Source organism: Schistocerca cancellata, chromosome 4 (genome assembly GCF_023864275.1).
Source record: "Schistocerca cancellata isolate TAMUIC-IGC-003103 chromosome 4, iqSchCanc2.1, whole genome shotgun sequence".
Lineage (NCBI taxonomy): Eukaryota > Metazoa > Arthropoda > Insecta > Orthoptera > Acrididae > Schistocerca > Schistocerca cancellata.
In genome coordinates, this window is record NC_064629.1 from 402,124,466 (window position 1) to 402,139,117 (window position 14,652).

The window sequence follows — 14,652 nt, forward strand, 5'->3', positions numbered from 1 at the left end:
ACTTCACACATTAGTCAAGTCCATGCCACGCCATGTTGTGGCACTTCTGCATGCTCGCAGGGGGCCTACATGATATTAGGATGGTGTACCAGTTTCTTTTGTTCTTCAGTGTATTTACCTAATGCACATCTGTTTACATTCAAATAACTAGAAGCTGTATTAAGCCTCTATATTTCAGAGGGAAATTATATGGGTCTTAACATGGAATAAGATGCCAGTAATTCAAAAGAAAACTAGAACAGAGGACATTACACAGTGACACCACAAAGAAAGCACAACCAAAAAAGCTGCGATGAGTTCCTGCTCAACATAAGAAACAACATGAAACACACTGCTGTTGTCTGACGTGCAGAACAACTGGCTCTTTCTGTAAAAGATTATATAAAATCTATCGTCAATAAAAAGGATGTGTGTTGACCGACATTGATGACTCAATGTATACATTTTATGTCTAATTTTGAATTTGTGTAACAAATACAGCTATTCTGAATTGGATTTTCTACAGTTTCTATGGCAGATCCAAGGAAATTATGAGGTGGTTTCTTCTAATAGGCCACCATGGTTGAAATCTTACCTTTCACTAGATCATTATTAAAATTTGTAAAATGCAGTAAATTCTTATATTGTATTATTATCACCACCACCACTTTTGTTGTTGTTGTTGTTGTTGTTGTTGTTGCTGCTGCTGCTGCTGCTGCTTGCCACCACCGTTACCAGCATTTCATAACGCCATATTTTACTATTCAATTTTGTTTTCATTCAATAGGTTATGTGCACGTTTTGACCTATCCCATGCACTGTGTCACTAACAAAGTAGATAAATAAAAATAATTCCAACAGTATCTTCAAATCTCGAGTCTTCCTACACTCGCTACTTTTGCTGCCATCACTTAAATTTTCACACAGCCACACTTTCATATAATGTTCTTGAACTAACTTTACATACTTGCTTAGTATTCTAAAGTGAATGGTATTGGCCTTATCACAGACACCAGACTATTGAAAAAAGACAAATTGTTTGAATTTAATTTCCCCCAAACTTCATTTCTTGAAGACATATTTTGGGATTCATTTGTATTTGTTATTTCAAGCCATAATTAAAACTAATTCATGATGAGCACAGTCTAGAATCAGAACATATTCAAACACAGTAATTTAAAACTAGCATGATTTTCCTAAATCTCATGATATTCATACTTCATTGTTCCCATGAACTACTGAGTCATTCAGCAGGGGAAACCACATGATCTAAGTCAAAGACCTAAAGTAGGAAAATATTAAATAAAACTTGAAAACCGTTAAAGTATTTACCATGTGCAGTATATTATCATCTTACATGATGCTGTTATTGCTTCTTGGCATTTCTGCACTCACCACCCAAAAGTTATCTCTATACAGAAATAGGATTTCAGCTCACAAAATCAATCAACACTCTTACCATCAACTGTCTAACTTAGGTTGTTCAAGTTGAAGTTCCCACCCACAGGCAGCTGGATGACTATTATCAGTGGTGCAGAGAGACAGGCAACCAGCTGACATGCATAGCTTATTCCATCCTACTGTTCTGGCCACGTGCCTGCTGGCAGAAGTGGTGGCCACGTGATACATATATGTGCATAACACGTCCAACAGAGCTGCCTGGCAGGTAGGTTATACTACCTGCACCTGCCCACGAGTAATCTGATGGGAGGTGATGCTCAATGGGGAACTGTTGGAACAGCCTTGCCTAATTAATGCTAAGTACATCCAGTTAATATAACTAAAACACCACAAAACTGTAGAAGACCACTAGAAAGAGAAAATTATCTTTTTGAAGCCTTCAGAAATTCTCTCTAAAAAAAAAAAAAAAAAATTGCAGCACCAAATTTCACATATCTGGTTCTATTACTACAAGCATGCTACTATGAATTTCATTTCAAAACCACAGAACCTCACAAATCTGATATGTGCCAGAAAATGCAGCACACAATAATTCAACCATGAAAAGCAGGCTGATTTACTGAACAGTACTAGTGATGCCATATGGTAAGTTTTGTGTGTCATAAATTAATAACAACAGCTGTCTTTAAAGTGCTGCCAATATGGAATAAAAATTGTGAATAACTACAAGAACGTAATATCTATAAATTAATGATTTCACTGTTAGTGTTCCTCATTGTCAATATTATGATGGCAGAATTACTGTTGTCAATCTTCTCATGTGTTATGTTCCAAATCAACATCCAATTGTGTGTGAATCTATTACTTTACCTCTGAATATTTAAATAAGAAACAATATGCCAGCCTCATCTGTACATAAGTGCACAAAATATAACAGAAATGAGACGTATATTTTTGTAAAGAGATACTGTATGCTACAGTTGATAATCCACATTTAAAATTTTAAGTTTCTGTGAAAAACATATGAAATATGAACACTAAATCTTAAAAACACATACCCATTCTGTCTTGCTCTGAATGAAAGTCCATCCATGCAGAAGTGAAGTGGTTGCTCAATGAGATAGAGTCGTATGCTTCCAATTGCTCCCCTATACAAATTATGATGTGACCTGAAAATATGAGGAGTTACTTCCTAGATGCTACAAACAGTTATACCACTTTGTAGTACATTGAGAGTGAATCAATATATACAAACAAACTATTCGCTGACCACGCCCGCCTCCTGTATCAGTCACTTCTTGACCTTTTCTTTAACATAATCTGAACATGATCTAAACTTGCCAATGATCACCAAAATGTCATTTACAATTATATCATTCACCGAAGGTACATATCTATTCCTACAATACCCACAGCATATTTGCACAACTTACCGCACTTTTGTCTCCTTTTTCCCTGATTCGCTGTCAGAATCAACATCCCTGCAAAATTAAAAAAAAAAAAAAGATAAATAATTGAGATTAGTAGTATTGTGTACTGACATAAAAATTAAGCATAATAAAAGAAATCAAATTTCTACAGGAAGATTATTAAGCAAGTGAGCAAAACTATAAATCAGGTCAAAATATGTAGCCCAGCAATGCATCAAGGATAGAAATTCAGAATCTCGTTTGCCATAAGCAACAAGGTAAGTAAAAATGGAGTAAAAGCTCAGATTGTAGAATGATGTGGGAGGAAATTAGCAAAACTTCCTGGCAGATTAAAATGTGTGCCAGACAGACTCGAACTCACAACCTTCGCCTTCTTCAGGCAAGTGCTCTGCCAAAACATGACTCACAACTTGCCCTCACAGGTTTACTTCCGTCAGTACCTCGTCTCCTGGGAAGAAATTGGGCTTATTGTTTCTCATCAAACCATCCCAACATCTCTCTTAAGAGAGAGATTTAAATAAACCCCAGATATCCTAAACCTAGATAGCAATTTTAACTGTTTCCTCTTTCATCCATTACAATTAATGGGTACTACAGCTTTTAATAGTCAATATAAAACGGTGCCACAAACATAGAGGTGGTTGTTAAGTCCCATAGTGCTCAGAGCCATAGAGGTGGTTGGTTGGTTGGTTGGTTGGTTGAATGATTGTTAGAGTTAAAGGGCCCCACCTGTGAGGTTGGTTGGTTGGTTTGTAGATCAAAGGGACTAAACTGCATGGTTATCAATCTCTTTTTGCTTAGTCACTCAGGTCTTGGATTGAAACCACACCCCAAAAGAATCCTACCACCTGAAATCCAGGGAAAAGCAAAATGCATAAAACTGTGTGTGTAACTACACAGAAGAAAAGAAATGAAAGTTAAAAACAAAAATTGAAAACATTAACTAAAAGGAAAAGTGGTGGAAGGTGTTAAAACAATTTAGCACATGGCCTTGGCTGGCTGAGCACAAGAATAAACAGGATGAGCCAGCCACCCAGCAACACACTAAAATCTCTAGCCTAAAAACACAAGACAAGAGAAAAACAGATAGTGAAAAGACAAAAATCAAGTCGAAGAAACAGCATCAGAAATAGCAAGGAGGAGTAAAAAATGAACACAGGGTGAAGGCCTGGGAAATAAGTTCAGGTGCCCAACCATAGATTGAAGGATAACCCCCCCCCCCCCCTCCCCTCACGAATAAAACTTAAAACTAGATCAGCTGTTCAGCTGTTGAGGCATTGTCACCTAACACTATAGGTATTGTGTCAGGAAAGTTAAGCATCCACCTCAGGGCACCTAGGTTGGGATAGTCCTACAAGATATGGGCTTCTGTCAATCGAGAAGTGCATCGACAGTGGGGTCGGTCCTCACGATGGAGGAGATGACCATGAGTCAGCCAAGTATGGCCGATGTGGAGCTGGCAAAGAGCAATGGAGTCCCTGCAAGCGGCTCGCATGGATGACCCTCCACATATTCGCTGTCTCCTCTATAGGATGTAATTTATTTAGCGTAATTAGGGTATGCCCTTCGGTATTCCAGATCCCAGAAACTTTATGGCGTAAGGCCGATCCGAGATCAGTTTATGGTGTGTCAATCTCCACAGTCAGTTTACCAGTAGCCTGTTTGGTCAGCCTGTCAGCAAGTTCATTTCCCGGGTGCTGATATGTCCTGAGTTACATATAAAGGCCACTGAATATCCACAGTGCTCAAGGGCATAAACAGACACCTGGATAATCATTATCAAAGGATGGCGAGGGAAGCACTAGTCGAGAGCTTGTAGGCTTCTTAAGAAGTCACTAAGGATGAGGAAGGACTGTTCAGTGCAGGAGCTGAAATGCTCAAGAGCGCGAGAGATGGATGCCAACTCTGCAATGAAAACACTGCAGCCTTCAGACAAGGAGCGCTGTTCAGTATGTCCAGCCTAAGCATAAGCCAAGCGACTGTGACCATCTATCTGAGCCATGGAAGTCACCAAGAAGAGATAAAAAATTGGTGGCAGAGTGTGTCATGATGAACTAAGTCTTTTGGGCCTTGTGATATGTCCAGACAAAGCTGTGGCAGTGGCACGGACCATGGATGAGTACATGAGTGGACTCAGAGGAAAGGTGGCAGAGGGAAAAAGTTCTGAAAGAAGGGACAAAATGCAGATTGCTATCATACTACCTGACCTGGACTGCCGTTGCGGGAGATGGAGCACCCTGGTTGGGAAGAGGAGGCAGTAATTTGGGTGCTCAGGTAAACTACAGACATATGCAGCATAATTAACCAGCAGTTGGTGGCACCTGATCCGCAATGAATGGACCCCAGCCTCCACGAGTAGGCTGTTCACAGGGCTTGTTCGAAAAGCTTCCGTCACAAGCCAAACCCTGTAGTGGTGTATTGGGTCCAGTATCCACAATGCTGAGGGTGATGCTGAACCATAAGCCAGACTCTCATAATCAAGGTGGAACTGTACTAGAGTTTTATATAGCCGCAAAAGAGTAGAGTGATCTGCACCCCAGCTAGTGTTACTCACGCAGTGAAGATTGTTAAGATGCCGCCAGCAGTTTTGCTTATCTGATGAATATGGGGAAGCCAAGTTAGCTGGGCAACGACGACCAATTCTAACAAGCAATAAGTCTCCACTATGTTAAGTAGCTGGTCATCGAGATAAAGTTCTTGATGTGGGTGGACAGTACGCCGATGGGGAAGTGCATGATGCAAGTCTTGGCACCTGAATACTGAAAGCCAAGGATGAGGGCCAATGATAGCACCTTTAGTATGGCTCCTTGCAGTCATCATTCAGCAGAGCCAATACTAGAGGAGGAAAGGGAATGCAAAGATCATCAGCAGATAGGGAATGTGATGCTGAGGACCCTACAGCTGCTGCCAGACCATTAATGGCCACTAAAAACAAAGGAACACTCAATACAGAGCCCTGCGAGACCCCATTCTGTTCGATAAAGGCTGAACTGTGGAAAGCTCTGACTTGAACCCAGACAATACGGAACGACAAAAAATTCCGTATGAATATCAGGAGCGGGCATCAGAGACCCAACCCGTGTAATGTAGTGAGGATATGATGTCTCCTTGTTGTGTCACAGGCCTTTTTTTAAGTAAAAAAAGATGGCAATAAAGTGTTGACATTGGACAAAGGCTGTGCGGACAGCAGACTCTAGGCATACCAAATTCATCTGTGATGGAGTAGCCTTGGCGGAAACTACCCAGGGCCAGAGCAAGAAGGCCCCAAGACCAACACAGCTGCCAGCTCACCATGCATTCGAGTAACTTACACAGAGCATTGGTGAGGCTAATGGTGCAGTAGCTGTCCATCTCTAGGGCGATTTTACCAGGTTTCAACAATAGGATGATGATGGGTTTCCCACCACTGCGACGGGAATGCACCCTCACTTCAGATGCGGTTGAAGATGGCAAGGAGGTGATGCTGGTAACCCACTGAGAAATGTTTAAGCATTTAATAGTGAATATGGTCTGGTTCTGGAGCTGCATCAGGGCAATGCGCAAGGGCACCGAGGAATTCCCACTCATCGAACGGAGCTTGTGTGGCTCAAGGTGGCAGGCAGTAAAACTTAAGCGCTTTCATTCTACTCGCTGTTTTAGGATAGGAAAGGCAGGGTGATAATTCTCAGATGCATAAGTTTGAGCACAATGCACAGCATAATGTTTGATGATTGCATCTCGGTTGGTATATACAAGGTGGTCCATTGATCATGACCGGGCCGAATATCTCACGAAATAAGCATCAAACGAAAAAACTATGAAGAACGAAACTTGTCTAGCTTGAAGGGGGAAACCAGATGGCGCTGTGGTTGGCCCGCTAGATGGCACTGAAACAGGTCAAACGGATATCAACTGCATTTTTTTAAAATAGGAACCCCCATTTTTATTACATATTTGTGTAGTACGTAGAGAAATATGAATGTTTTAGTAGGACCACTTTTTTCACTTTGTGATAGATGGTGCTGTAGTAGTCACAAACATATGGCTCACAGTTTTAGACGAACAGTTGGTAACAGGTAGGTTACTTAAATTAAAATACAGAACATAGGTACGTTTGAACATTTTATTTCGGTTGTTCCAATGTGATGCATGTACCTTTGTGAACTTATTTTTGAGAACACATGCTGTTACAGCGTGATTACCTATAAATACCACATTAATGCAATAAATGCTCAAAATGATGTACGTCAACCTCAATGCAATCGGCAATAGGTGTAACGACATTCCTCTCAACAGCGAGTAGTTCGCCTTCTGTAATGTTCGCACGTGCATTAACAATGCGCTGACACATGTTGTCAGGCATTGTCGGTGGATCACGATAGCAAGTATCCTTCAACTTTCCCCACAGAAAGAAATCCGGGGACGTCAGATCCAGTGAACATGCAGGTCATGGTATGGTGCTTCGACAACCAATCCACCTGTCATGAAATATGTTATTCAGTACTACTTCAACCGCAAGCGAGCTATGTGCCGGACATCCATCATGTTGGAGGTACATCGCCATTCTGTCATGCAGTGAAACATCTTGTAGTAACATCAGTAGAACATTACATAGGAAATCAGCATACATTGCACCATTTCGACTGGCATCGATAAAATGGGGGCCAATTATCCTTCCTCCCATAATGCCGCACCATACATTAACCCGCCAAGGTCGCTGATGTTCCACTTGTCGCAGCCATCGTGGATTTTCCGTTGCCCAATAGTGCATATTATGCCAGTTTATGTTACCGCAGTTGGTGAATGACACTTCGTCGCTAAATAGAACATGTGCAAAAAGTCTATCATCCCGTAATTTCTCTTGTGCCCACTGCAGAACTGTACACGATGTTCAAAGTTGTCACCATGCAATTCCTGGTGCATAGAAATATGTTACGCGTGCAATCACTGTTGATGTAGCATTCTCAACACCAACGTTTTTGAGATTCCTGATTCTTGCACAATTTGTCTGCTACTGATGTGCAGATTAGCCATGACAGCTGCTAAAACACCTACTTGGACATCATCGTATGTTGCAGGTCGTGGATGATGTTTCACATGTGGCTGAACACTTCCTGTTTCCTTAAATAATGTGACTATCTGGCAAATGGTCCGGGCACTTGGATGATGTCGTCCAGGATACCGAGCAGCATACATAGCACACACCCATTGGGCATTTTGATCACAATAGCCATACATCAACACGATATTGACCTTTTCCACAATTGGTAAATGGTCCATTTTAACACGGGTAATGTATCACGAAGCAAATACCGTCCGCACTGGCAGAATGTTACGTGATACCACGTACTTATATGTTTGTGACTATTACAGCGCCATCTATCACAAAGCGAAAAAAGTGGTCCAACTAAAACATTCATATTTCTTTAAATACTACACAAATACGTAATAAAACTGGGGATTCCTATTTTAAAAAAAAACGCAGTTGATATCCATTTGACCTATGGCAGCGCCATCTAGCGGGCCAACCATAGCGCCATCTGGTTTCCCCATTCAAGCTAGAAACGTTTTGTTCTTTGTAGTTTTTTCGTAAGATATTTGGCCCGGTCACAATCAATGGACCACCCTGTATAGCTCCATTCGTGGAAATCCCAGGTACACCTGCAGGGGTCTGGAATCTGTAAAGGCGTCTGATCTTAGTCCAAACCTGAGGAGGAGAGGTACAGGATCCAACGGTTGAAACATACAGTTCCCAACACTCCTGCTTCGGCCTCTTTATCAGTTGGCAGGCCCAGGCACGGAGCCATTGAAAGGCGATTACATCCGCCAGCCATGGGTGCCACTTATGATGTTGGAGAGCCCGCCTATGATCTCTAATGGCCTCGGTGATTTCTGGAGACCAGCAAGCCACTGTCTTCCACCGAGGGATCCTGAGGAACAGGGATTGTTAAGTAGGCAGCTGAAGCAATGGTCGCAGCTGTGTTTTGGATCACCAAACTGATATTGCCATGCAGTGAAGATCCAACAACGACAGCAGCAATGAAAGTAACGCAGTCAACTCTGTCAAGAGCCCATCTGGGCAGGCAACCAGTGGAGTGACACTGGGGTAGGCACAGGAAAATCGGAAAGTGATCACCCCACACAGGTCGTCATGAACTCTCCAGTGAATATATGGTAGAAGGCCAGGGCTGCAGACTGAAAGCTCAATGGCCAACTAGGTGCAATGTGGCATACTGAAATGTGTGAGTGCCCCAGTATTTAAGAGACAATGATCGAGGTGTGCCAGTAAATTTTCAAAATCTTTACCTCAGCCAGTGCTCACGTTCCACCCCACAGAGGGTTATGGGAATGGAAATCACCGAGAATAAGGAAAGGTGGGGATGGGGGTGTTGAAAACCAGTGCAGCCTATACATTTTGAGATACTTCACCATCTGAGGAAAGATTGACGTTGCAGATGGTAAGATCCTGCATTGTCCTTACCCTGTTAACCACAGCCTCCAAAGTTGTTTGGAGACACAAAGGTTCACCATATATATAGTCACGGACATATATACATCACCTGACACCCTGTTATAGACAGTACAGCTCTTGTAATATCCCCAACAGCCGTGAAGGTTGGAGGTCCACTTTGTTGGAAAGTAAGTTTCGTGAAGGGCAATGCCTAAAGCAGGTGAAGTGCTTAAGAGTTGTAGTAACAGGTGGAGCATCCACGGGAGGATCAAGCTCTCAGTGTACTGGAAGGGCACAAAGGGACCGAGGGGGCAGTTTATGCCACTGGTTGAGTGCTTGTGGTAGTTGTTTTCATTGGTTCTGAGGCTTTGGGGAGATCTAGGTCCTCTGTGGCCACTAGGATTTCCACCAAATCCTCACAATTTGAGGATGGCGGAAGTAGTGATGTGGGGGCCATCGGGATCTTTTCTTCTTCTCAAGTCTCCTTAGGCTTAACTGTCCGGGAGGGCTTCCTTGAGTTGATATCAGGAACTGATGATGAACGTGAAGCCCTACAACCATCAACTTGTGGCTTCTTCAGCCACTGCCTGATGTATGGCCTCACAGCAGCAGAAACCTGATAAGGTAGTGTCCCAAGGGACTGCTTCCCAGCAAGAGAAGCTAGAGAAGGTTGGTGTTTCTCCAGCTGAGGGATGGGGATTGACGTCCCCAATGGCTGTGGGGGGGGCATTGCTCCCGAAGTAGGTGGGAAGGAAGCAATGGGAGGAGGATATCCCCCAACCATCAAGGGGGCAGGCATAGTCTGGCGGCTCTGAGGGCCCACTTTAAGGGGTATAGCTGATAGGGATGCTGTTTCCAGAAAGGACGATGTCATAGTAGCCATAGAATATGACTGTGTCATGCATACAGAGTTGAGACAGTCATACTTCTGTTGTGCCTCTGCGTAGGTGAGCCTGTCCATGGTCTTATATTCCATCATCTTCCCCTCTTCCTGATAAATGGTGCAGTCTGGCGTACAGGGGGAATGGTGATATTTGCAGTTGACACAAATGGCAGGAGGGGCACAAGGAATGGTCACGTGTGATGGACGTGCATACTACCAATATGTGGGACTGGCATTACACTGAGAGGACATGTGCCCAAACACCACAGAAGGGGAGGAACACAGGGTTAAATGTCACATTGGTACACCATCACCCTGCCTTTTTCAGGCAACATATTGCTCTCTAAGGCCAAGATGAAGGCACCGGTAGCATCCCTGCTGTCCTTTGGTCTCTATTCACATGCCTGACAAAGTGTACACCTCTTAGCTGTAGGTTGGTGCACAACTCATCATGGGACTGCACGAGGAAATCTCTATGGAATATAACCCCTTGCACCACGTTTAAGCTCTTATGTGGGGTGATGGAAACTAGGACATCACCCAGCTTGTCACAGGCAAGCAATGCCTGTGACTGGGCAGGAGAGGCTGTTTTTATCAGAACTGACCCATTCCTCATTCTGGACATTCCTGCCACTGCCCCGAACCTGCCCTCTAAGTGCTCTCTGGGAAACAGATGCATTGTTGTTAAAAAGGATTCCCCATCAGACCTTGTGCAAACTAAAAAATGGGGAGAGTATGTCTCTCCTTGATCCTTAGCCCTGCATTCCTCCCATGGTGCAGACAGGGAAGGGAATGATTTGGGGTCATATCTAGTCAGCATTATACTGGCCTTTTCCTTGCTTAGAAACTGCTGGGGCTGTTCAACCACCAGCAATGGGCAACTTCATCCCTTTTATTGCGTGTCACTCGCCATGATACCAACCACTCCGATCAGGAGCATTCCCCAAGGGCATCACCCAGCCACAAAAAAGGCCACCTGGCATGATGGCTGTGGCTGGCAGTCCTGATGCCCCCCAAAAAAACGGGCATCTACTCCTTGGCACACATGGAGAGTTGCAACTCAGGTATCATCAACAGTGCGATCTCTGTGTTGTCAGGGGGCTACAACCTAGAGGGTACATGATGACCTCCTCCCCCCCCCCCCCCCCCACACACACACACACACACACAAAATGGATGTAAAGTATGCAACCCGCAAAACTTCCTCGCCCAAAAGGCTGGATGACAGGTGCAATTACATTTCCATTACAATACTAAGTGCAGAAGGTCTTAGAGCACAATGGGCACATGATGCACCACATAGGATGTCCTTCCCCAAATGGCCCGCACTTCTGTAGAATTTGGGAAGGTGGAGGTCAAACCCAAAAGGGAGACCATAAATCATTAAGCCAAAACACAAGATTCCTTTTAGTCGCCTCTTATGACAGACAGGAATACCTTGGGCCTATTTTAACCCCAAACAAGAATTGGGGGTGGGGGCGAGGGGGGATGGACACGACAGTATGCAAGGTCATCAGCCCCTTCATCCCACATCTATCAAACCAGGACTAATCCTCAGTAGAAGGATACAAAAGGCAAATCCTGGGAAGCCTGAGTGTATGTAAGATACAGTAAGACAGAGACAAAACCAAGGAGAAATGGGAGGGGAGTGAGAGGCCACTCTGCCCAGAATGCAGTTGGAGGCCCCTGGAGCACACTATGCGGTAGGAGATAGACCCTCTGCATCCCACCAGTGCCACCTCACTGTCCGTTACCCCACAAAAATGAGTACCACAGACAAGATAACATTTTAGGAAAGATAAAACATTAAAAACGTCAAACACAAGAAACAATAAGGAGAATTAAAAGGTGGGAAGAAGAATTGGGTCAGGCGAGACCTCTGAACAAGGGTCGCTGAGGGTCCCCTGGGCCAGAGCAGGCAAGGGGTGCCCCTCCAACCCTCAGGCAGTCAATGAGGTCACAGTACCCCACCTCACAGAGATGAGTAGAAACCATGTTAGTGGGTGAAATGTAAAATCAGGTCAGCTGCTTTGGTGTTGTCTGTTAGCAGCAGAAGAAGCACATCAGGAAGCTTAAGATATCAACATAAAACAGCCAAATTTGGGCAGTTGAGCAGGATGCGAACCACCGTCAGGCGAGCACCGCATCGGCAGTGAGGTGGGTCCTCACGTCTGAGAATGTGGCCATAGGTCAGCAAAGTGTGACCAATGTTTAGCCAACACACAGAGTACGCGGAAGGAACTTGCCCCCCTCCTTGCAGTGGTGTACCGTACGTCTCTAGAAGAGCATAGCGTTCCAAAGGATTGGAAAAGGGCACAGGTCATCCCCATTTTCAAGAAGAGACGTCGAACAGATGTGCAGAACTATAGACCCATATCTCTAACGTCGATCAGTTGTAGGATTTTGGAACACTTATTAAGTTCAAGTATAATGACTTTTCTCGAGACTAGAAATCTACTCTGTAGGAACCAGCATGGGTTTCGAGAAAGACGATCGTGTGAAACCCAGGTCGCGCTATTCGTCCACGAGACTCAGAGGGCCATAGAGACGGGTTCCCAGGTAGATGCCGTGTTTTTCCCCACAGTCATTTAAAGAACAAAGTAAGAGCACATGGACTATAAGACCAATTGTGTCATTGGATTGAAGAGTTCCTAGATAACAGAACGCAACATGTCATTCTCAATGGAGAGAAGTCTTCCAAGGTAAAAGATGATTTCAGGTGTGCCGCAGGGGAGTGCTTTTTTTTTTTTTTTTTATTGGTTGTGGTTTTTAGGGCGCAAAACTGCTATGGTCATTAGCGCCCAGCCCGTGACTTAAGACAGTAAAAAACCGAAATTGAAAACCAGCAGCAATGAAAACAAACTCATAAAATTGGAGAAACTAAAAGTAGAAAGAATGCTTAAAAATCCAGTACAGACGGGGTGGTTGTCCCCAAAAAAAAAAAACTTCAAATGACTGACGTCATTTCACTGTCACTAATAAACTGGAGAACGCGGTCGGCTGAGCGCGTGTCATCTGCTAAAATCGACGATAGATCAGGCGATAGCTGTAGACGGGAGCGTAATGGATTAAAAAAGGGGCATTCAATTAAAAGGTGTCTGACCGTCCACGGCTGAGAGCAGTGGGGACAGAGTGGAGGAGGATCACCGCTTAAAAGATGTCTATGGCTAAAAAGACAGTGCCCTATCCGGAGTCGAGCTAAAATTACCTCCTCCCGACGACGCGTTCGGGAGGAAGAAGTCCAAGCGCAAGGAAGGGCTTTCACTTCCCGCAATTTATTACGGGGAAGTGTTGACCAATGCGCATGCCATAAATGAGCAACTTGGCGACATAAACCGCTCCGTAGATCGGTGAAGGGAAGCGACTGAATAGCTGGTCGAGGAAGAGAGACTGCAGCCTTGGCCGCCATATCGGCCGCCTCATTCCCACAGATACCAGCGTGTCCCGGGAGCCAGAGGAACGCCACCGAGACGCCCCCCAGGTGGAGCAAGCGCAGACAGTCCTGAATCCGGTGGACCAGAGGGTGCACAGGGTAAAGAGCTTGGAGACTGAGGAGAGAGCTGAGAGAATCTGAGCAGATAACGTACTGTATCCGCTGATGGCGGCGGATGTAGTGGACAGCCTGGAGAACAGCGTAAAGCTCCGCAGTATAAACCGAACACTGGTCGGGAAGTCGAAAGCGATTTGGGGTGTCGCCAACAATATAGGCACTCCCTACACCTAATGATGTTTTCGAGCCGTCGGTGTAAATAAACGTGGCGTCCGTCATTTGTGCACATAGAGCAGCAAATGCCCGACGATAAACAAGTGTAGGGGTACCATCCTTGGGAAATTGACAAAGGTCACGGAGCAGGCAGATCCGGGGACGGAGCCAAGGCGGTGCTGTACCCCAAGTTGTCAAAAAGGTTTTCGGAAAGCGGCAGGAAAGAGAATCGAGCAATTGACGGAAGCGGACTCCCGGGGGTAGTAGGGAGGAGGAGCGGCCTGCATACCCTACATCAAAGGAGGCGTCGAAAAAAAGGTCATGGGCTGGATTAGCAGGCATGGAAGACAGATGGCTAGCATAACGACTCAGGAGGACTGCTCGCCGATTGGACAGCGGAGGTTCAGCAGTCTCAGCATAAAGGCTTTCCACAGGGCTAGTGTAAAAAGCTCCAGACACTAAACGTAATCCACGGTGGTGGATAGAGTCGAGACGCCGAAGAATAGACGGCCGAGCAGAGGAGTAGACTATGCTTCCGTAATCCAATTTTGAGCGCACTAAGGCGCGATAGAGGCGGAGAAGGACCACTCGGTCCGCTCCCCAGGAGGTACCATTCAGGACACGGAGGGTGTTAAGCGATCGCAGACAGCGAGCCGAAAGATAGGAGACGTGGGAGGACCAGCACAGTTTTCTGTCAAACATAAGACCCAAGAATTTAGCGACGTCTGAAAACGGAAGGTTGACAGGACCTAGATGTAAGGAGGGCGGAAGAAACTCCTTACGTCGCCAAAAATTGACACAAACGGTCTTACTGGGTGAGAAACGG

General features: G+C 44.8%; 1 protein-coding gene across 4 annotated transcripts in view; it reads right to left on the reverse strand.

The window, feature by feature from the left end:
* LOC126183233 (transmembrane protein 39A) overlaps window positions 1-14,652 on the reverse strand; it is a 161,101-nt gene that overhangs the window by 118,082 nt on the left and 28,367 nt on the right. For all 4 annotated transcript variants that reach the window (XM_049925019.1, XM_049925021.1, XM_049925020.1 and 1 more), the window contains exons 3-4: window positions 2,814-2,861; window positions 2,439-2,549 (exon numbers count right to left, since the gene is read on the reverse strand). In XM_049925019.1, the coding sequence (XP_049780976.1) occupies window positions 2,439-2,549; window positions 2,814-2,861 (159 nt within the window). The remainder of the gene's footprint in view (window positions 1-2,438; window positions 2,550-2,813; window positions 2,862-14,652) is intronic.